Source organism: Adiantum capillus-veneris, chromosome 29 (assembly GCF_014529385.1).
Source record: "Adiantum capillus-veneris isolate H3 chromosome 29, ASM1452938v2, whole genome shotgun sequence".
In the NCBI taxonomy this organism is placed as follows: Eukaryota; Viridiplantae; Streptophyta; class Polypodiopsida; order Polypodiales; family Pteridaceae; genus Adiantum; species Adiantum capillus-veneris.
In genome coordinates this window covers 8,714,756-8,738,273 of record NC_140959.1, presented here as the reverse complement: position 1 = coordinate 8,738,273, position 23,518 = coordinate 8,714,756, and the positions used below count along the sequence as shown (strand labels likewise).

The following is a 23,518-nucleotide window of genomic DNA, read 5'->3' as shown; positions in this document are numbered from 1 at the left end:
ATGAATCAAACCCCCGGCCAATCAATGCTTTTTCCACCTAGATGCAACATGCAAGTACCTCGGAGGTAGTTGGCATTTGTGGACTGACCGTACCTAAGAACCTCATTTACAAGGGATAGTACTTGCAAATGCAAGCTTCTTAGAAGAGAATGTATTTACAATTGCAAGGTCATTACAAGAAGAGAATCCCAAGAAAGTCACAGTAGAGATTTGACACTATTGATCACAAAAGCAACATGTGAACCATTGAAGGAAACGAGAGAGTACTGCAATTTTTTTCCCCCTCTAATGATATCAATATGGCTTGCAAGAAAGTTATCAAGTGTTGGCAACACATTACCAAGCACATCAGCCAGGATGCTAAGAAGTCGACCTTTCAACTTCTTCTTGACCAACATTTCAATAGTATTTGCAGCAAGGAAACAGTTAATGTACATACTCTCTTTGGGATTACACATAAGATTTCACCCATGGTCTATATTGACCCCATAGTAAAGAGAGGAAGCCGTGAAAGAAGCGTTACGTTGAAAGAAAAACTGATCATTGATTCCAAGCTTTTGTGGCCTTGCTTCTCTCTCTCAAGATTCAATCCTATTGGGGAGAAGTTGGATTTTGAGATCGCTAATTTAGCACTCTTTGATGTAGGCTAGGCGAGTAGTGGCATGCCAAGAAGAAACCACTAATATATTTTTTCTATGGATTTGTGGAGAGCCAACTTAACAAAAGCAAATCTACTCAAGGCCATGAAGGTGCTGAAGATTGAATGTAAGTATACTTATTTATGTTATATTTCTAATATTTCTCCTAAGGTGGATTTTCACCACAGTAGAAAGTGGAGGTAAAGGAAAGTATGCTCATGACCTTTCTGAAACGATAAGAGCAAAATTCTTCAATGTTTTTAAACTTTACATGGGGCCAGGACCTTAGCTCACACCTTGAGGTTTGCCATCAATCTTCTGTGGCAGTATTACTAAGCATCATTCTCTTTATGTGGTAGTATTGCTTCTTTTCTACATGAAAGGATCAGATCTTTCTTGTGTTTCTTCTCCCTATTCAATAGATTGCAATACCAAAGACTTCAAGGCCAGGCAGCGCGCCCATACAGATACATGCCTTCAAAATACCACTTGTTCCATCATGCAACAGCTATGCAAGAAATCTTCTCCCTAACTTGAAGCAGCATGTCAACCACCTCCCTCATGGAAGGTCTATTCACAGGACAGCTGCTAGTGCAGAACAAAGCAATCTTGAGCACAAGCTGCATTCCATCAGCAAGCAGAGGAAATTCCTTCGTTGCAATTAACCGCACATCAAAAATATCATCCAGCTTTGTTCCAATATGAATGTACTTCTTTACCCATGTCACTAGATCTCCTCCCTCATCCAAGGGCTGTACTGGTTTTCTCCCCGTTAGAAGCTCAAGTAGCACCACGCCAAAACTATACACATCACACTTTTCTGTCACATGCAAGGTGTAAGCATACTCTGCAAACAAACACACAATTGCAAAAAGTAAGAAGCTGAGTTCCATACCAATTAGCAGGAATGTTGGATGCATGCAGAGTAACACGCAAGGCAATAGACAACAAAGACCTCCAAATTTTGCTTGATCCCCTAGGGCTTCTTTGACGCACCATTACATTCGACCCATCCACCTAAACGTGGGTCGACACCCTCATAAAATTGATCTAGTCCATAGATACAGCAAACCCATTGATAGATCTTCATAACAGTAGCACCTCATTGTTTCCATTTCAAAGACGTAAAGACATAGCTTGTAGTACATGTCACACATTAGAAATTCATTGACTGCACAGACCTAGATGTTAAAAACATGAAAGGCACCACGATACATGCTCTTGAAACATTAAAACTGAAATGGCTACATGCCACTTCACCAACAGATTAGTCAAAAGATTTGAAGACCATCAAATATGATCTCAGAATGGATTTGCAGCACATATCTGATATAAAACAGACCCCTAGCCAGAGACTGTCAACACTCTATCAGTGGTTGAAGGCTTTGTGGACAAAAACATAAACCTAGATGAATCCCCGATAAGCCCAGGTTCACCTTTCAAGTTAATTGCAAGGTATAGACTCATGGTACTCATCCACAAGACAATATAGCCATCAGCTCCATACACTAAGACATCCCTACTAATGTCGCCAGTGCCCAATAGTGGCTATAGCACTGTGTACCCATATATGCTCCCACACCAACGTGCACGCACGCACACACGAGCATACATCAATACAAACATCTGCATAACCACAAATAACCTACAGTTGCCCACAGACGAATGAAGATGCGAAGAAGGCAAAGTCTGTGTCATGCTCCGCAACACCAAAGCAGAGATCGGCACCTCTCAAGAAAGGAGCAAATCAGAAGTATACAGGGCCAATTTGGAATCTCATGACAGAAAAAAAAGCCCAAGACTTCTTTTGCTCAACCATAACTGAAACATAAGGTCTAGTTAGCCGTTACATGCTTGGGAAATGAAGTTTGCCCCGACACCTGACTAACAATCAAGCCTAGTGAACCCCACTCTCAACCCTCTTTTGAATCCATGCACAACATAAAAGCATGCAGACAAACACAGGCATGTATGGAAAGACACGAAATTTATCCCTGGTTCATAAAGCACTTGTGTGAGACTCACCAGGGGCTATATAGCCATAAGATCCAGCAATGGCAGACATTGACATCGCGCGAGAGAGGTCAATGAGTTTTGCCAAACCAAAGTCCCCGACATGAGCCTCTAAATTTTCATCGAGCAGTATATTGCTGGATTTTATGTCTCTGTGAAGAATAGCGGGTTTGCAATCATGGTGCAGATAGGATAGGCCCTCAGCAGCACCTAGAGCTATTTGATACCTTGTTCCCCACTCCAAAGAGCAACAACCAGTATGTAAAAGGTCTCCTAAGCTTCCTCTTGGCATGTATTCATACAAAAGAAGATTGGCTTCTGCATGTACACAAAAACCATACAACTTCACAATATTACGATGACTTATGTTACCGAGTGTAGCAATCTCCGCATAAAAGCTAGCATCTAAGGTGTTGTTCTCATCTCTGGGAAGCCTCTTCACAGCAGCAGTAAATGAGGGCAAACTTGCTTTATAAACTGTACCACAAGAGCCCCTGCCAAGTACAGTACTTTCAGAAAAGAAGTCTGTAGCTGCTAGTAACTCTTGAAAAGTGAGTTCCTGTGTAGGGAAAAAGAGACCATCCGAACCAAAATTTATGCTTTCTTCCAGAGGAACTAAGGCCTTGGAAACCCTTCTGCAGGACCAGCATGCTCCAATCATCAGAACAAAAACCAAGGAGCCTGAAAGGGCTACGCTTATTGCTACAATCTTCAGAATTAACAAGGTTGTTCCTTCAGGAGAGACTAAATTATAAGGAGAACACGCATTATGCAAGGGAGCACCACAGAGGCCATCATTGCCAATAAAATTTGAAGGTGACATATATCGAAACACAGTAGTATCTGGTATTGGGCCCACCAAATGATTATATGAGACATTGCACAAGATTAGGCTTGTCAAATTTCCAAACGTTGGCGGTATGATCCCTGACAAGTTGTTACCTTCCAGGTACAAGTTTTCTAGTCTTTTCAGGCTCTCCAACTCAGCTGGTATATTCCCAACAAGGTTGTTATGGCTAAGATTCAATGCAATCTCCAGGTCACCATCCTTACCAAACTCTGAGGGAATCATGCCTGTTAACTTGTTTCCTCCCAACTGCAGCTCTTTCAAACTTGCAAGGTCACCAAAGGTGTTAGGTATGGACCCTAACAGGTAATTATCAGAGAGAACAAGCTTCTCTAACTTGGACAATGCACCTAACTCTGGAGGTAAGGAGCCTACTAATGTATTGTGACCAAGATCAAGGTGAAGGAGCTTTGAACAGTGAGCCAAAGTTGCAGGAATATGTCCATTAAGGAGATTAGCAGACAGATTCAGTACTATCAGCTCTGAAAGTGTTCCAAGCTCTTGTGGGATTGTCCCACTCAAGCGATTGTGGGAAACCCTCAGTACTTCTAGGCCAATGCAGTTTCCAAGTTGAGTCGGGATGCTTCCTGATATGTTATTCTGAGAAATATCCAACCTTGTTAGGCTTGTAAGCATTCCAAGCTGCAAAGGGACCTGGCCCATAATGTGGTTAGCATTCAAATATAGAGACGACAGAGAGCGGCAGGTACTCACACCACTGGGAATGCTCTTTGTCAGTTGATTGTAAGAAACATCCAAATAGAACAGTTGCTCGTACTTACAAACATCTGATGGTATACTTCCTGACAGCCCATTAGATGAAAGGTCAAGGACACTCAGATTGCTGAAGCTCCCTATAAGAGGTGGAATGATGCCCACAAGTCTGTTTTGAGCAAGCTGTAAGTAAGCAAGCTTAGTTAAATGCTGCAATCCTATTGGGATTGTACCTTCTAGAGAATTAATGGAGAAATCGAGTTGGCAAAGATTGATCAGGTTGTTGATCGCCATTGGGATTCTCCCTGAAAAGTTGTTTTGATAGAGATGGAGTATCTCCAGATTTCTCAAAAGGCAAAGGGACTCCGGTATGCTACCATGAAGGTGATTTTCTGAAAGGTCGAGCTCCCTTAAGGATGCACAGTTTCCAATCTCTTCTGGCAACGCACCTACTAAACTATTTCTGTAAAGCCATAGCTGGGCTAGATACATGAGCTTCCCAATTTCCTTTGGAATTGCTCCTGTAAGTTTGTTATCACAAAGGTCGAGCATTTGCAAGCCTGACAGATTGCCAAGCTCGGGTGGAATTTTGCCTACAAGATGATTAAGATGGAGGGTTAGGCCAGTTAAGATTTTCATGCTCCCAAGTGACGATGGAATCTCCCCCTCAAGCTTGTTCTGAGCCAGACCCAGTACTTCCAAGCTCATACACTTGCTTATTGCAGAAGGAATGCTTCCAGACAATGTGTTTCCTCCAGCGCGAAACATTCTCAAATTTTTCAGGTTTCCAACCGCAGCAGGAATCCACCCTGTAAAATTGTTAGACTGAAGAAACAATTCCTGCAATGTGCTAAGGTTCCCAAGCTCAGCAGGAATGCTGCAAGTCAGGCGGTTCCCAAACAGATGAAGATGCCGCAAATTTGACAACTTTCCAAACTCTTTCGGAATGCACCCTAAAAGACCGTTGTTGCTGAGGTCAAGAACACGAAGACGAGAAAGGTTGCCAAGATGCTCAGAGAGGGCCCCTGAGAAGCTATTATGTGAGAGGTTGAGGGTCTGCAAGCCATGGAGATGCACTAGCTCATCTGGGATGGGTCCATGAAGGGTGTTGTAAGCAAGGTTCAAAACACTTAGACTTTGAAGCTTGGAGAGGCTTGGAGACAAGCTGCCACTAAGGTTCATTTCTGCAAGATTTAATTCCGTTACACTCCCATTGGAGCAGACAATCCCCTCCCAACTACATGGGCTGCTGTCCAACGCATTCCATTTCTGTAGATGTATTGGCCCATCCTCCAGCTTGGACCGAAAATCCAGCAAGTGCATGCCCTCAGATGAGAGGGCAGATGATACATGAAATAAAAGCATGAATACAATCAGCACCGACTCCAGCATGCTGATGAGCTGTTGTAGGCATGCATTCTCTATGCATGAAATGTTCCTTCAGCTCATGGTGTTTTGGACGAGAAACAAAGAAGACGCCGAAGCAAGCACGTTCATCCAAATTAATCAACAATCTTGTCAAATTTTCGCCCCTAAGTAGCCTCATACAATAATCACCTTGTACAGTCGCTATAAGAGGCTCAAAGAACCTTTCATAGCTACCCAAAACAATTTTGTCTCGTCTTGAGATCATATATGCCTACAGGAATCCAGGACAAGCCCAACTCTCTTTTCTACCTGACGACCACTCGCCATGTGATCACCACTTTGTTAATGCGTCAATTATTCTTCAGTTGAAGTGCAAAATTAGGAATTACTTTATACCTCACCCATATGTTGTTGTAAAAGTGCTTTTTAAACCCAAGCTATGGTAACTAGTATAAGTGATCAATTTGAAACTTGAGTTTGGGATCTTAACAAATGGCACAGAGTTATTGAACCCAAGGTGTAAAGATTAAATCCTTACTCACGTATCCAACATCAGGGCGTCCGAAATAGAGATAGATATATGGATGTAGCATTCATGCAAAGTTATAACAGATGCAGCACCACCATCCACTCTGTGGTGCAAAAGTTGATGCAAAGAAAACATCAATCGGTGTATAGTATAGGCAGAAGAAATGAATTAATTGAAACATGTAAAGTGATCAAAAACTTTGCATCCTACTTTGTGTCCCGATGAAGACCTGAACAACAGAAAGCTTGAAAATGCCACAACGCAGGTGGCCATTAATAGAAAGTGAAGGCTTTGAAACATAAAGATTACAAGGGGATTGGGTTAGAATAGTAGAAACTCTATACGGACCCAGAGAGAAAAGTTGAAAGAAAATGCATTTGCCATGTCCATTGAAAAGTAAAATAATAAGCACACAAGAGCTGTACATACCGTTAAAAGCTAATGTCATTCAGGAATCACCAGTGATATGCATTGCAAAAGGTAACATTGACAAGAAGAATACTCTTCCTTGGTATATGCCAGAGTAATTTTTTTTTCAAAAAGGCAGGCTCTTGACAAGCCAACAATTTGTATAGGGACACTAGGCCTCTAATGGGCCCTCTAGTAAGGCCATCCAAAACATAATTGAGATCGGCTTTGCTGAAATATAAAAAATCAGACCCATACCCAATGAAATGAAATAAATTTAGGATCTCAGAATGAGATTAGAAAAACACTAGCTACTGAATACCTATGATGTTTTCCACGAAGAAAGCCGACTAAGAGAAAAAGAAACACAATCAGCAAGCTCATGGAAGCCCCGACGGCCCCAACAATGATGGAAAACTAAAGCAGCAGCTGACATACCAAATTTGGCACCATATCAATCAATAGGATATTAGAAATTGAATGATTTGTCAGTTCACAACAAGCATCAAAAGCTGAATTTTTCACTGCTCTCAAAAGCAGCAGAATTCCACATTCCCTCAATTTCACTTAGTATACAACTGTAAAGACAAGAAGGTTATTCCAGTGCCCCTTTCACTGCTTGTGATGGTTGGCCACAATTCCCACTTGAGGTCTCAATATCGTTATCACTGATAAATCTTCTACCAAGAATCTGAAGGGAACCCCACGAATGCGAGCAGAACATAATCCCAAAGGAACCTAATGAGCACGTGCATAATGATTAACTCTAGCCTGAAACGTAACATTTTTTCTGTTGTGAGTGGGTGGAAAAAAGGCAGTGATGATGCATAGACAGAAAAGGAGAGCACCTTTTGGTGATGGGAGAGCAGTCACAGCGCCATCGCAACGAGGATGCCTTGGAACCTAAGATCGCCAGATCTCGTCTAAGCTAATAAGCAGGCGCCGTGCGCCATTATCCATACCAGCTCGCGCGAGGCACATTACAAAAAAAAAGTGTGGGCGCGAGCGCGCGCGCGAGCCTTCATACATTCTCAAAATACACCTCAAATTTCAAAAATTCTCAAAGTACCCCGAATATATATTTTGTCATAAATTCCCAAAATGCCCTTCAAATTTTCCAAAATCCCCGGTTGTGAGATTAAATATTTCCAAAATTAAAAAAGTCTCACCTTTTCACAAGAAGATGGATTGTTTGTCAATACAAGATGCTAAAAGTAGAATTTGAGTTGGTTATATTGGCTTTGGAGATGAATTGCTCCATTATTTTTTAGACATTATTGCCCCTTTTTGCTAGGTAATTTGTGATAACTACGTGCCAAGCCCTAAAAACGGATCTCAATTGTCAAAAAGGAATAGAGATTAGAAAATCTTGAACAATCCAACAAAAATAGATACAAGGGTATTTTGGGAATTTCCACAAATTAGAGGGGTATTTTGGTAATTTTCCCCAAAAAAAAGTGTGTCTCTCTTTATACATCTTCCCATGACACACACACACAATGGACACTTGTTTACCCATGCTCAAATGCCGATATGTCCCATTCCGTCTTCGGAGAGAGAGAGAGAGAGAGAGAGAGAGAGAGAGAGAGAGAGAGAGAGAGAGAGAGAGAGGGGGGGGGGGGGGGGGGGGGGGACATTAATGTACATACATCTTCCTTTTCTGCTATCATGCATTTGTATCGAATGTTTAACTTGCAATTCTTCACTTATGCTTGCAAACATTCGATACAAATTGTCTTCTTCTCCTTAGATATATCTTTAAGGTCCCTTGGGATTAAGATAGGGAGAGCATTCACACAGGGAGAGGTTAACCCATGCTTCGCTAAGAAAACAATATTGACATGGGTGTAATTTTTTAGTTTTGGAAAACTTACAAAATGCTCTATCTACCCCTACCACTTTCTTTGATGGATGAAGCTAGAAATACACATAAAATCAGCATGCAAAAAAAAATCATTGTCATCAGCTTAGTGTTGTTATCAGAAGTGTGAGACCCTTCATAAGTACCTCAAATGCTTGAGGTATACTACTAATACACAGTTGGAAATGTGTCTTGTGTAAAATTGGAACATATACAGGTCATACTCAATTATTATTCTTTGCACAAAAACCATTGTGTGTCAGCACAATGCAGACAATAAGTGAGGTGTCAAGGTGGTTCAATTCCCATTGTGGCAAACAAGGTAGTGCTTGATTAAAAAAAGATAGGTTTGATGTAATCCAGCCTACAAAATTTGAAATTCTCCTCTAGATTTTAATATTAATACCTCCAAAGATTAAGTTTATAAATTTTAAATTTATAGGTGAGAATACCTTCAAAATTTAAAGTGACTTAATATAAAATTCCTTCAAATATAGCCAAGGCGATGATGCTCTAAGGCAATGCTCTAACAGTAATAGTCAATAAAAATAGCCTTCTAAGCCTCACAATGATCTAGAGAGAGAGAGAGAGAGAGAGAGAGAGAGAGATTTAAGATAGACAATCAAGGCGAGCGAGATAATAGCATGTAGGTATCGGTTCATTCGTACCCAAGCTGAGGTAAGCCTTATTGCTTTGAATGGATGGTTTATATTCACACAAATGGCAACTCAATATCCCGTTCAGATTTGACAGTCACTTTTTGCATGTACGTTTTGCCAGAGTTACGACTCTCCAAATGGCACTACGTGAGCTTGAGGAGGCATCTAAACTCACTCCCATTGGCATTATAATAGAGAAGAAGATTCACATTAGCTCTCTACAAAAGTTATCAACTCCCCTCATTTTGTGGTCATTAATTTTTCCTTGAATCCCTGTCGTCTTGCTTATGTGCTACTACCCCGTTTGCTTTAAGACCCCATTTATGCCCTTTACAACCTCTATCTCCCTATAACATCCAAAGCACCCCTACTCGGTCTTTATCTCAAGAAATCCCTCATCATTTGCCTACCCTTGATCACCCTTTGCAGCATCGTCCATGTAGCACCTCCACTGCCATTTCTCATATGCCATCATAGTCAGTTGAGCTGCTTACCGTGCTTACACATGTAGCACCTCCACTACCCTCCCATTGCCCTTTGTCATATGCCATAGTAGTCAATCGAGCTGCTTACCCTACTATACCAAAGTGTCTGCAGCCTCTAATCAGTTCCATGCAAGCAATCCATGCTAATCTCTCATTGTCTTTCACCTATAGGCTCCCTCATCCTCTCTCTCTCTCTCTCTCTCTCTCTCTCTCTCTCTCTCTCTCTCTCTCTCTCTCTCTCTCTCTCTCTCTCTCTCTCTCTCTCTCTCTCTCTCTCATCCTTGCAAATTACGTACCCTAAACCTTGCCACAATCTCAATCTCCATCGTTACAACTTACCCTCCCTATCTCACCATGTCCCAACCTAGGGTTGTCCTACATCTCCACCATGGGTGTTGAGACGCCCACTATGCAACACAGATGTCACATTGCATAATGTGCTTTGTTGTCGCCTCTTACATGCATAATGTAGCCTCACACTTTGCTAATGGCGTGACCACCCTCAATCGCATCCCCCTTTGTGTTGTAGGCTCCATCTACCCTTGTATCCTTGCACACGATAGGCTTCCTTGCACAGTCCCTGATGCAACTCATGTTGATGGCACTACACCCCTTATCCCTTCATCAAGGATCTTTGTCAAATGCCTGCACAACTTGGCTATGTTGGATCCTCATGCCATGTACTGCTCCAATGGTCAAGCTTTTGGGTACTTGTGTAAACGCCCGTTATTAAGAAAAGCTAAAAACAACTACAATTATGGGTTCCACTTTGTGCATGAGTGGGAACCTCGTCCTTTGTAGTGTACAACATCTTTGTGAGGATAGGATCCCAATTCCTTTCAGTGTGTGCTGTCACCTTCTACCAACATTTGGATCTTTTTGAATGGTGTATGCCTTGCATCATCATGACCACCATCATCATGCATACAAGATAATGTTGGTGCACATTCACCCGCCTCATGATTAACCAAGTTTTCTCTACCAAGTTAGGACCTCCCAACACCCACTCTCTCTCTTTTCCGTTAGTTTGCACTCGAAGAATGAGCCCTCAATCCTTCTTGGTCATTTGGTGAAAAATCCAATTGAAAGAGATGGGTGTCATTTATCTTCTTATCGAAAGAGTGATCGGGGAAAAAGAAAGATGGTCACAGGTGGCACGCAAAAGGATAGATTTTTTTCATAGGCAAATATACAGAACTCTATCACAGGCTCTCAGACAGAGAGTGAGAGAGCAAAGAGAGAGTCGGGGTTGGACCACTATTCCTATTGAGCACCAAAATTGGCTATGGGGCAAGGAATTCCATATAAATTGTAGTCTCCACTGGCTGAAGCAGATGAAGCCCACCTAAGTAACGACTATTAATGGGACCATTAAGGCCTCTCTCAAGCTCTCTATCTTATGCTGCTAACTTGAGAGAGAGAGAGAGAGAGAGAGAGGGAGAGAGAGAGAGAGAGTTCCTAAGGCCTAGCTTCAAAGTTTAAACTCCAAACATGGAGCAAGACGTCACACTAGGTGGGATCTCACGGAGGCCATATCATTGATTTCAAGAGGGAGACCAAGCTTGCTTTCAACACTAAATAATCATGCAAGTTTGGACGTGACACCAAATTATCATGGGTGTTCTTGAGGAAGTAGAGATTGATTCAACACTGAGTACCAAAATTGGCACCAAAATGCCTATTGAGGACCAAAATTGGCTATGGGGCAAGAAATTGTACTCTCCACTGGCTGAACCAGATGAGGTCCACCTAAGTAACGGTCAGTAATGGGACCATTAAGGCCTCTCTCAAGATCTCTATCGTGTGATAACTTGAGAGAGAGAGAGAGAGAGAGAGAGAGAGAGAGAGAGAGAGAGAGAGAGAGAGAGAGAGAGAGAGAGAGAGAGAGAGAGAGAGAGAGAGAGAGAGAGAGAGAGAGAGAGAGAGAGAGAGAGAGAGAGAGAGAGAGAGAGAGAGAGAGAGAGAGAGAGACTTACTAAGTTCAAACTCCAAACATGGAGCAAGATGTCACACTAGGTGGGATCGCCTACATCATTCACTCTCGTGAAATTCTTACAGAGGCCATATCATTGAGTGTGAGAGGGAGACCAAGCTTACTTTCATCAATGAATAACCCAGAGCTGGTATATGCTAATGTGTGTAAAGTGCATCCTCTTTGCCATTATAGAATAGAGTTAGATTTGAATCTTCCATGCAACTTTGGACCTTGCATGCAAAAGTTGGGCATCACACCAAATTATCATGGGTGTTCAGTACTTCCGAGAAGTAGAGACAGATTCAACAATGGGCGATGGAAATCTACTGGTAATCTGGCAATGGAAATTGGTCGACCTCTAGAGTCTTCAGTTTTAGATAGACCTTGAGGTCTCCTTGGGGAAAACTTCCCGGCAACAGTCTTCTTCTGCAACACAATGTAAGGACTGACCGCCATAACACAACATGGTTGGCAAGGGCAAGAGGCAAGACTTCGGAGTAGAGGGGGTTACAAAAAGACTACTACAGCTTACAACACGTCTTCTTTGCACTAAATAAATGGTGAGGACTACGGATAAGGTCCCAACCACTCCACGTCCTCTCCCTTGAGCCTCGCAACCAATAGGCCATTTTGGAGTAGTCTGACATAAAAAAAGAGCAATGAGTTGAGGACATCGCCCTTTCAAATTAAAGATGAGGATGTCAGCAACCAGCCCCCCACAATGCACTTTGCTGCATCTCTCTCTCTCTCTCTCTCTCTCTCTCTCTCTCTCTCTCTCTCTCTCTCTCTCTCTCTCTCTCTCTCTCTCTCTCCACCCAAGCTCAAGTTGGGATATGCCACGTGTAAAGGGCAAAGACTTCTGCCATATTATGTTTATATAGAATATAGATATAGATATAGATGATAATGATAAGTAGAGATGCAAGAGGTAAATTGACCATATTTAAAGGTTCTTACACTAAATTAAAACCCGAACCTTCATTAACCTTTCAAAAATCCATACATGATAAACATTATGGATACAACAAGGTGCAAGACATGATCGTGAGGGGAGGGGGGAGTCATCACAAAGAGCGAGAGAGAGAGAGAGAGAGAGAGGAGAGAGAGAGAGAGAGAGAGAGAGAGAGAGAGAGAGAGAGAGAGAGAGAGAGAGAGAGAGAGAGAGAGAGAGAGAGAGAGAGAGAGAGAGAGAGAGAGAGAGAGAGAGAGAGAGAGAGAGAAGGGGGGGGGGGGGGGGGTGCTTCAACTGCACGTGTCAGCTAGCAAGGTTGTAGAACCAACCAACACATCAGCCCTTGTGTACACAAATAGCCTGCAGGCAGTGAGCTTTTTCCAATGACAGCCACCTTTCTAGCTCCTTAATCATTGCCAACATTAATGACCTCCTAGGCATACCCATATCACTGCCACATCTTTGACCTCCAATTAATCATCGGCCACATCACTGCATGTACACTTATCTGCAGGCATCTACCATCACCACAATATTGCCTCGTGGTCGTCGTCGGATTTGTTGCCTCTTTTCTCTCTTTACTCCTCCTTAATTTCCTTCCACAGTCGTCATGGAGATTCAGAAAGAACCCTAGGCATATTTTGGTATCTGCAACATATCTAAGCTATTTTTTCAATAACTATGTTGAAGCATTGCCATGGGATCCCATTGATTGCAAAATCCACCTGCTCAAGGCTCAGAGAAGACAAAGCGGCACAACACACACCTATTTCTTAAGCATTTAAGGCAGATAAACAAACGCACATTGACATCCATGAGCAACAATATTCACATTGCAATAGCAATATTCTGTGTGTTGGGCTCTATCAAGTGTTGAAAGAGAGAGAGAGAGAGAGAGAGAGAGAGAGAGAGAGGATCATTGGGGGACGTACATAGCACATAAAAATGCATTGAGTAGCTCATCATGTTCAAGGAAAGAATACAGATATTTGTCAAAAATAATCTACAGAATATCGAGTATATCCTTGACCACTTCAAGTACCAGGGTCCTTCTCCCTTGTAATGAGCTCAATGGACAGCCAGCCCACTGATTTTGTGACGTGGAAATCACTTTCTGGTTGGCATTCATTGAGAAACCTGAAGGGGTGCCCCTTCCAGCCAACCAAATGGCATGTGACCGGGCGAATGAAATTGCTTGGTTTCTTCTCTCGCAAGAAATGGTCTCTTCCCTACCTCATGTGTCCCAATTGCTTGCCCCATGCGTTCAATTGCACAGGGTCATTGGACGCCTAATCAACTATGTGGAGTGGAGGCCAGAGCCCTCATTACTTGACTGGTCTCTCTGATTACTTGATTAGTAAGTTGCTCAAGGAATATGGTTATGACATAGCCAGCGTGTTTGGCAATTCAAAGACCTTCACCGGGAAGAGAGAAGAGAGAAGAGAGAGAGAGAGAGAGAGAGAGAGAGAGAGAGTCGAGGGAAAGAGCTATAGGGAGCGGCTAGCCAAGAGAGGTTCAGCTAGTTGGAGGGTTGATCGAGAGCATGGGAGGGATGGTGTGACGTGATGGGCAAGGGCATCTTTTTTCAGGTTGGATATGAAGTAACTCTCTTGAGTAGCAAAATGAGGGGAGGAATTCCCAACATGAGTTGGCTAGCCTAGAGAGAAGTTTATGGGGCAAAGACAACTAATAAGAGTGGGAAGCATGAAGATGTATGTTGTTTAGCTTAGGCATGAGCAACAATGGCTCCCGAGTAAGAATAGGGTTATAGGGGAAAATACCAAGCCTGAGCTCTTCCTTGCGTCTCTAGCATTACACGTCGCCATGTCTGGCATAGCCATTCGATATTAGGGCTACATCCAGCCTCACACACCATCTTCTTCATCTTCACCATCATCAGCTTCTTCATTGTCGTCAGCTCTACCTTCTGGCTATAGCTTGGTATAGCGTCCTACTCAATGCAGACCTTCTTATTCCAACCATGGAAACCCATTCCAATGCAATGCAAGAGCCACAATGTCTCTAACCATCACAGCGGTTGCACCCACAACTCACCTCTGTCTCTCTACAAGTCTCTTTGCCATGCTCACCTGTGGGTGGATCTCGAGCAAGGTACCATGGAGTTCTCTCTCTCTCTCTCTCTCTCTCTCTCTCTCTCTCTCTCTCTCTCTCTCTCTCTCTCTCTCTCTCTCTCTCTCTCTCTCTCTCACACACACACACACACACACACACACACACAATGTCGAGGATAATTCTACTATTTTTTGGTGCAAATTATTATAGACGGTCATTTCCAGTTGAAGAGATGTTGGAAAGTTGAATGTGGATCTTATTACAGAAATGAGCGTACTTCAAGTCACCCCTATGCCTTTCTCTTGGGACTGTATAAGAAAAGTCAACTCACTACTACACAAGTTTATACCATGGAGGTTTCAAAATTGTATTATTGCCTATGAGACTAAAGATATAGGCATGTGTAGGCGCTTATTGAGTGCTGGATGTGTTGGATGTGTACCTCCATGGCTTGAGGAGAAGGACATAGTCCAAGTCAAAGAGTTTGTTGATGAAGAATCTTCCGCTTGTCAACTAGCATATGTTGTTGTTTGAGAGGTAGACTCTACTTTAAAGTGATTATGGCTAACAAAACTTCAATCAATGAATAGCAGCTATGCCCAATGGAGAACGACTACCGAAGATGAGGATTGGAAGCTTATATCAACTTGCTCATCTATAGTCCAAGGATGGAAAGTTTAAAGCAAAGAAGAGTTATAGATCAGGATGGAAAAGTGAAGTTCCTACCATGCATGTGGCAGCAGGCATGATATGCATCAACATGGATATTATTTATCTCTTTCTCTATGTAGAAGCTATGCTTGTATGTTGCTTTTTCATGAATGATTTTAGAGACATGTTGCTTTTTCAATTTTCATGAATGATTTTAGAGACATGATAATTTTTTAAAAGTTTAAAGTGGTGTCGATTTTTTAATTTTTATTCATGTTGTACTTTTATTTATCACAAAGCTTAGATGTCTTTTTAATAGTATTGAGGTTGTGTAATGTTTTTTCTAAATTTATAGCTTAGATGACTGAGAATGATGTCCCTATCCATTCATACGACGACAACTTTTGCCCACCCGAACCAAAGTTAAGAGAGCCAAATGGAATGTATGAAAAGAAGCTTTTGGAGAAGTACTTTGACGAGCAACATAGAGTGCTCTTAGACAACTATAGGATGATTAGAGGATGGTTTAAGAACTATCCTTTTGTGGACGATTTGCACCACAATCGTCTTGAGCAACAGAAAATTCACGATCTTATTTCAACTAAGATTGATGAAATAGCACCTTTGAAGTTTGGATTCAGCAAGGCAACCTATCAATGGGAGGAGACACACATTTATCAGTTTGTGCTGACCTATGCACAATCACAACGAAAATATGATAAGAAGAAGACTACAAATGATGTAAGTGTGTATATATTTTGTAAGCATAAAGATATTTGGCTTCACAGGGGCCTTATGAGAAAAATTAATTAAACTCAACTTACTTTTGAAGGCACGTGGCACTACAAAAAAAGAAATGGTGGTATTGTTGCTTTGAAAGCTTCAACCGTAGAGACGGTACTTATATTTTGATATTTATTTCTTATGTTAGATGCATATGCCATGTGTTTACTTACTTATGAGTTTCTATAGGTGTCTAGCATTGAGCTAGTAGACGTAAACCCTAAATTATGTGACAATGTGGGAGAGGAGACTCATGTGGATTGTATGCCATTGGCGACACAAAATTAAGTTAAAGACAAATTGGGATTAATTGGTTCATTGAAAAAGGTGAGTCTTTTCATAATTCTATGGATTGATTGTCTTTACAAGAATAATGAACAAAATTTAGTACTTTCATGTTCCTAAGTTTAAAATTGAAGTCTTATGAAATGGTTTATCCATTATAGAGACAAGTTTACTCTCTATGTGGAAGAAAACCGAAAGTATGGAATCTTCATTGCAAGAGAAGATATATATTTTTCTCAAGTAATATAGATACATAAAAATTAAACGATCATAAAAAAGTTGTGTACTTTTTTTTGTCTTCTATAGGAATTTCAGCTTGAAGACATCAATTTAGATAATGTGGATGAATCTTTTCTGTCTTTTGGAGCATTGTTATCAAATGGCAATGTAAAAAGAGTAAAATCCATGCCAGAGCAAAGAGAAAGTCTTTTGAGTGACATGCCATTGAAGGTAATCCCACTAATGGCATATGTGTTTTGTTTTTACACATAAAGATTCTCATATATGTTTTTTTTAAAAAAAAAACATTAGTTGGTATATGAGACCGTTGATTCTGTTTCATCATCATGTCAAGAAAATAATCATGAGACTTCACGAAAAAGTACTAGAGAGAGAAAGGTGACAATCTCTACTTCAATAAAGTTTTAAACATTCTTTCTTTGACTTGTACCGATGTAGTAAGATGCATAGTTTTTGTTAGATTTCTTCACGAAGAGTACATACTTTGTTCGTGGGATTATTGAACATATTAGTGCAAAGCTTAAAGAGTCTCTTGCTACTAAGCTTGGAAAACAATCTTCCAAGAAGATAAAAAAGAAAACAAAGGTAGTATTAAAGGTTAACTTACATGTGTAAGAAATAATCCACATTTGTTAATACTAAGCTCTTTTTGTTGAATTTGTTTAGGATGAGAAATGCACCTATAGTAGTATGGAAATGCATACTCTACAAGGGGTAGGTACTTCTCCCATTGTGAGCGTTGATCTACTTTCGTGACATAGGTCTTGAGTAGACTTAGAATGGTAAGGTTAGTTGTCTCACTTTGGCTATCCGTTTGTGGGTGATAGGCCAAAGAGAAATTTAGCTTTGTACCTAGATTCTCAAAGAGACCCTTCTAGAAATTATTGGCCATTTGAGGATTTCTGTTTAGTTTGACACTATGGATGTTGGCAAACCATGGTGTTTGAAAATCTATGATATGAAGAGGGTTGCCATTTGATGTGCCTAAATAGTCTTTTTGATAGGTATAAAATGTTCTTGTTTGCTAAACTTTTCAACAATTGTTCATATTTCCGTATATCCAAAGATAAAATCCATGGATATACTCTCCCATGGTGAATTAGGAATTGGCAATGGATGGATTAATCTACCTTTCTTCCCTCTATCATACTTGGTCTTTTGGCATACTACGCATTTTGAAACATACTCTTGTATGTCTACGTTCATGAGAGGCCAAAGAGATATGTCTCTACTCCTCGAAGAGTAGGTTGAATCCCTCTATGCCTTGCATAGTGAGGAGCATGAAATTCATACATTACTTTCTCACAAAGGAAGTTAGTAACACATAGCCTATTGCCATGGAGAAGATAGCCATCCTGCAAGGTGAATGGTTCTTATTCTTCTCTAAGGAAATGACAGACATTATATCCTTGAAATCAAGGTTAGTAGCATACTCATCTATCACAGAAGATAGATCATTGTGAGTTTCTATAGACATTGCATTTACTTTTGGTTATCATGATAGTGCATCGACCACTTGATTGTGCTTGCCGGCAATATTATGAGCAATATGAAACTTAAATTACAAAAGAAAATTTCCCGACCTCATTTGTTTGTCAGAAAGCTTGGTTTGCATCATGAAGTACTTAAGACTTTGGTGATATGTTCATAGGTTGAATGGAGTCTCCAAAACATAACGCTTCCATGTGTCAAGGGCATGTAGAACAGCTAGTAGCTCCTTTTTGTATATGCCTAACACTCGTTTGTTGGAATTGATTCTTCAACTCCCATATGCTATGGCATGCCCTTCTTCAAGAAAAAAATCTCCAAGGAAATCTCCACAAGCATCACATTGGACCTCAAATGGTTTTGAGAGATCCGACAGTGTAAGCACAGGTTGAGAGGTAATATTTTCTTTGAGCTTGTCAAAAGCATTTTTCTCTTTAGCAGTCCATGTATACTTAACGTTCTTCTTTGTTAAGTCATGTAAAATGGTCTTGCTATTTGTGAGAATTTTTAATGAGGCGTCTATAGTATGCACACATACCAATAAAGCTTTGTAGCTCATGTAGATTCTTTGGGTTAGGCCATCCTTTTATTACCTCTAACTTTGTTTTCGACTAATGAAAAGTTTTTTCTCCCTCAAAGCTTGAAATATTACCTAGAGATGTTGCTTATGTTCCTCGAGAGAATTGGAGTAGATGATGATATCATCAAAGAGCGGTGGGGTCTAAAACTTTTCTTTATTAGGCGATTGAACATGGCCAAAGCATTTTTCAATCCAAAAGGCATGACAAGGTATTCGATCATAAAGACCAAATATTGTGTGCAAAGCGGTCTTTACAATATCTGTATTCACTGTCCTTATTTGATGATAGCCACTTTTAAGGTCAATCCTTTTGAAGTAGGTAGAGCCTTATAGCTTATCAAACAGATATTCTATCCACGGTACGGGAAATTTGTTCTTGATAGTTGTAACATTTAATGCACTAGTAACTTGTTGTAGTGGAAATTGATAACATAGTGAGCATTTCATAAAAACAAGTTCCTAATGAGCATAGAGAGAGTACTTAATTTGAGAAAGCAACATAGAAATTTTCATTGTAGGTGACATATCGAATGTGTATATTCAAAATTTTGATGAAGTAATTCTCATCTTTTTTATATTTAGTTCTTTGTTATCATATATATATAATGTGTTTTCATAAAACCCTTTGTATATTGTAGTAAGTTATTTGTTTATGTAGGTTTCATCTTTTAAATGTGGAGGAGGAGGAGACTATCTTCCTTAAATACTTTGACCTGCAGACAATTGATGACATGTATCTAGTTTTAAAAGCTAGTTACTACAAGATTAAAAGGGAGGAGAGCTCATTTTTTGAGCAAAAGAGAGGTTTGAGTTTGGAGGAAATGAGAGAGAATTTGTTGAGGTGGTTGGTTGATAGTGGGAGGATTATCATTGAAAGGCAACTTGATCATGAGTTGACTTTTGATGAAGTAAAAGTCGTTTTTATGTAAGGGCCCAAGTGCAGAACAGACCATGTTGAACATCATATTTCATGTTATTTGTCGTTCGCTTGGTGATTGAACGTTTTATTGTTTTAGAACCAATTGATTATCTCTTTTGAGATGCTGATGTTATTTTTTATGTGCAAAGAGATTAAAGTTCAATGTTTAAATGTAGTCACTTTAAATCATAGGTTTGACAAGAGTTTCAAGAGAAATCTACTTGATTACGAGGAGTTCTATTGTTACTTTGGATTGTATGTGATAGAAATGTTAAAGAAGACTTGATCTTCGATCTTTTAGTCAAAGTTTTTAGTTTATTGATTAGTTTATTGTGTGTTATAGTGGATGATCCAAAAGTGACGCAAAGATGATATTGGTCGGTTTGAAGGCTAAAAAATGATTAATATTTATCTCTAGATCATTTTGTTTGTTTATTTTATGTAAAAATAAAATTAAACGTCCATTCAATTTTCTAAATGTAAAATTTTGTAGGACGTCCCTCCAATTTCCTATATAGCAACTTTTTATGGACGTCCATTCGATTTTCTATATGTAAAATTTTGTAGGACGTCCCTCCAATTTTCTATATAGCATTTTTTAATGGATATCTATCCAATTTTCTATATGTAAAAGTTCCAATGAAAGCCTCATCTAATTTTCTAGATACACTACCTAGAAAATGTTCCATTTTTTCTACATTGCACTTTTTCTAGTTTTGATTGTATCAATCAAGAAAAGTATATAGAAAATTCTCTTTTCTTTTATATATAAACGTTTCAAAAGTCCTCGTGCTCAAGAGGTGTGTGTGTGTGTGTGTGTGTGTGTGTGTGTGTGTGTGTGTGTGTGTGTCCCCCTTCAAGGTCCATCTTGAACACCCGATTGGCGGCCCGTATCTGAGCCAGTGCTCAAAAAATACATAGGTTTAGTGTGATCCCACCTACAAATTTTACATCCTACAGCTGCCCACCAGTCCCTAGCTCTCTCTCTCTCTCTCTCTCTCTCTCTCTCTCTCTCTCTCTCTACATGTGGGTCCATGTTTTTAAAGGTGTGTGCCTTGTGATTAATCGCAGGTCCATTTTGACCACCTGATTGGCAGGCTGCATTTGGGTCGATGCTCACCAGAAACCTAGATTCTCCCTGTGATACAGCCATAGCCTAAAGGCCCTGTGCTTTCGTCCACATGGGCTTGCTACAATGTTTTCTAGGTACTTTCATTTCCCAAATTGACGCAGCTACAGCGGAGCTATGTTTCGACTACATCCAAAACTTGGTGCCCCCAAATTTTGCATCTCCATTCCCATTATCTATTGTGTCGCTAATAAGTACTTTTGCAACAGGTTGCGACGATTTGAAGCCATTCTTAGCAAGCAAGAGTAAGTTGGAACAACGGTGAGCATGTGATCAAAGCAAGATAGGGACATGATGGTAGTTATGGCGGGTTGCAAATGCGGCAAGTACAGCAAGTGGCAAGGTCATTGCATCCCATCATACTAATTGCCATCATTAGAGGTAGCCAAAAACAAGCAAGATGAAGGTGAATGAGTACGACACTTCCCCACAACCATCAGATAGAGAAGATGTTGAGGGCCGGCCAAGAGATTGTAGCCACTAAGCAAAATTATGTCCAGTTGCAATGGAAGATGGATTTCATGGATCTACTAAGTGTGCTGGCGCCCTTCCCCTCACGGCCAACCTCAAGAGCTGGGAGCCTTGCAGTAGTGCTAATCTGATGTACACAACTTCTATAGTTGATTTGTTAAAGCTATAGCTCTAACGAAATTTTGTTTTTTTAAGTTGTGTGTAGATTGTAAGTCATTAACACTATAATTGTCAAAGTGTACACGTAGATGCTGCGAATGTCTAGGGAAGATCAGGAAGGAGCAGAGGACATGGAAGATCGATCAACTATAGCAGAAAAGCTTACTGCAGCTACATGCATGGGGCTTTAATGGAGGTGAAGGAGGAGAGTGATGAAGAGGGTTATCCACAGAATGATATGATCTCACATGCTTAACGTTAGGTTTGGGAAGATCAGCTTCTGATATGACTTCTTAATTCGAGGGTCGACCCAGGTCTCTTGCGGTTAGTGGAGAGAGAGAGAGAGAGAGAGAGAGAGAGCTGGTCTTCAAGGTCTAGTTGAGTAGGGAGATCAGCTGGATTGCAAGAGGAGGTTGGCCAGCATGCAAATGGTCAACGACAGGAGGAGCTTGGCTGGTAGCCTGCTTTTGAGTTATAACACACACACACACACACACACACACACACACACACACAGAGAGAGAGAGAGAGAGAGAGAGAGAGAGAGAGAGAGAGAGAGAGAGAGATCAGGAGCTGCTTTATGTGACCAATAGACTTTCTTGAACATCTCTGGCTATGGAGGCAACAAAGAGAGATATGGTCGATGATAGGGGGATCTTCGCCAATAGCCCACTCTTAGGAACAATGAGAGTTTCAGCATCAACATCTGAGCATCATCTTGGCTTGCAACAGGAGTAGTAGTTGGACGATGGGAGGAGCTTGCCAGCAGTGGGAGCAGTAGTTGGTCGATGGCGGAGGAGCTTGGCAGGAAAACGTATAAAGTTGTTGGCCATGTGCAAGATGTCGAGGATGTCGAAGTTAAAGATGAAATTCTGAAGAGCTTACAATAGAGTAAAGACCATTACAAAACTCTTTTAATGCCTAGGTGTGGGTGTGGTTATTGACAGATTGTATAAAGATTGCTCATGCTCACGGATTGGCTCCGCTTTAGAAATGGGTTCCCAAGATTGTTAATTTAAAAACAGTATTGAGAGTTGGAATGAAATGTTACATTAATTGCATCTTCTAAATCCTAAAATGACCTAAAAGTGTCTTGCCGTGTTGGACAATGGGTGCAAGAATCATTGGTGCTTGATGCCACCAGGAATATGGTGTTGTTGTTGAATGCCACGCCTAAGAAGACCACACACAAGAAAATGGAGTTTATATTAATGAGAGCATCAAGTGCACTCACATGCAAGATTGACTCTGTTGCGTGTGGAGATATCAGAGACTTTGGAATTGCCACCACATCTAATATAGATCTACACTCTGTCTGTCACATGAACCATGAAAAATGTGAGTTAGTGACTATGAAAGGTTGTAGGCATGCAAGATGGAGGTAAAAAAGATATCAATCTGCCAAAACACAATGCCACACATCCACAAGTAATTATAGATGTGTGGCATTATTTGTTCACACACATCCACTATGTTGCACTTCCACATTTCAGACCAAAACATCAATGGCCTGCTCCAAGTTGTAGCGTGCACACACCTACATGTTTGGTTTGACTAAGGTGCAGTAGTTTGTCTGCCCTGCAATTACTCATTCTAGAATGCTGACAGCCTCACGCTGTAGAAAATTAAGAAATAAAGACTTGATAGAGTGGAGAAAGAGAGAGAATAGAGAGAAAAATTGGGGAACGAGAAAGATACAAAGAGGGAGAATAAAGAGATGAAAATACAAAAATAAGAGAGAGAAATAAATAGATAAAAAGATTAAAAGTATAATGATGTATGAATATGAGTGTGAGGGGGAAGTGGGTGTTCTCTCGAGAGAAGAAGAAGAGGAAGAAGAAGAGTACTTTAACGTCGTAGGAAACTATCCCAAGAGACCTTAAAGAATTAGAAGCAAGCCCAAAGCTTTGTGGAAAGCTTCGAGCTTCTCACAAGACAATGCCTTTGTGAAAAGATCTGCAAGGTTGTCCTGTGTTGGCACATAAGCCAAGCTGATCTCTCCTGCTGAGAGCCTCTCCCTAACATAGTGGTAATGCACCTCAATGTGCTTTGTGCGAGCATGAAAAACTGGGTTCCTCGCAACTGCCAATGCGCTCTAATTGTCAGTGTAGATAGTGTTGGCAGTGTCCTGTCCAACACCCAAATCAGCCATAAGGCGTATGAGCCATGCACACTCAACCGTGCTGTTAAGATTGCCCTGTACTCATCCTCACAACTAGAAGTGGCCATAGTAGGTTGTTTCTTGCTCAACCATGATATTCATGAACTACCAAGCATGAAACAAAAACCAC

At 40.7% G+C, this 23,518-nt stretch overlaps 1 protein-coding gene and 1 pseudogene across 6 annotated transcripts; one reads left to right on the top strand and one right to left on the bottom strand.

Annotated features, from left to right (window-relative positions):
• Nucleotides 1-862: 862 nt before the first annotated feature.
• LOC147418715 (uncharacterized) lies at nucleotides 863-7,546 on the bottom strand. 6 transcript variants are annotated; one of them, XR_015187118.1, is made up of 4 exons: nucleotides 7,366-7,546; nucleotides 6,320-7,288; nucleotides 6,123-6,212; nucleotides 1,349-1,485 (listed from the first exon to the last, which is right to left on the bottom strand). XR_015187118.1 is itself a non-coding variant. In XM_086505579.1 (3 exons), the coding sequence occupies exons 1-2, from the start codon at nucleotides 5,602-5,604 to the stop codon at nucleotides 1,615-1,617; spliced, it is 3,015 nt and encodes a 1,004-aa protein (XP_086361705.1). In that variant the 5' UTR covers nucleotides 5,605-6,112; the 3' UTR covers nucleotides 1,352-1,485; nucleotides 1,594-1,614. The 6 variants fall into 6 exon arrangements, 2 of the variants coding, with proteins under 2 accessions (XP_086361704.1, XP_086361705.1); XR_015187117.1 differs by lacking the exon at nucleotides 1,349-1,485 and adding exons at nucleotides 3,131-3,145; nucleotides 3,231-3,286 and having other exon boundaries at nucleotides 6,119-7,288; XR_015187115.1 differs by having other exon boundaries at nucleotides 6,123-7,288.
• Nucleotides 7,547-15,533: 7,987 nt separating this feature from the next.
• LOC147418714 (uncharacterized) lies at nucleotides 15,534-22,117 on the top strand (annotated as a pseudogene).
• Nucleotides 22,118-23,518: the final 1,401 nt, after the last annotated feature.

Excerpts from the sequence above, each read along its gene's own strand:
- LOC147418715 (XM_086505578.1), bottom strand. The coding sequence starts at position 5,604 with ATGCTGGAGTCGGTGCTGATTGTATTCATGCTTTTATTTCATGTATCA. Across the intron at positions 1,486-2,663 it reads TTATGGCTATATAGCCCCTG|AGTATGCTTACACCTTGCAT; the intron begins GTGAGTCTCACA and ends GTTTGTTTGCAG.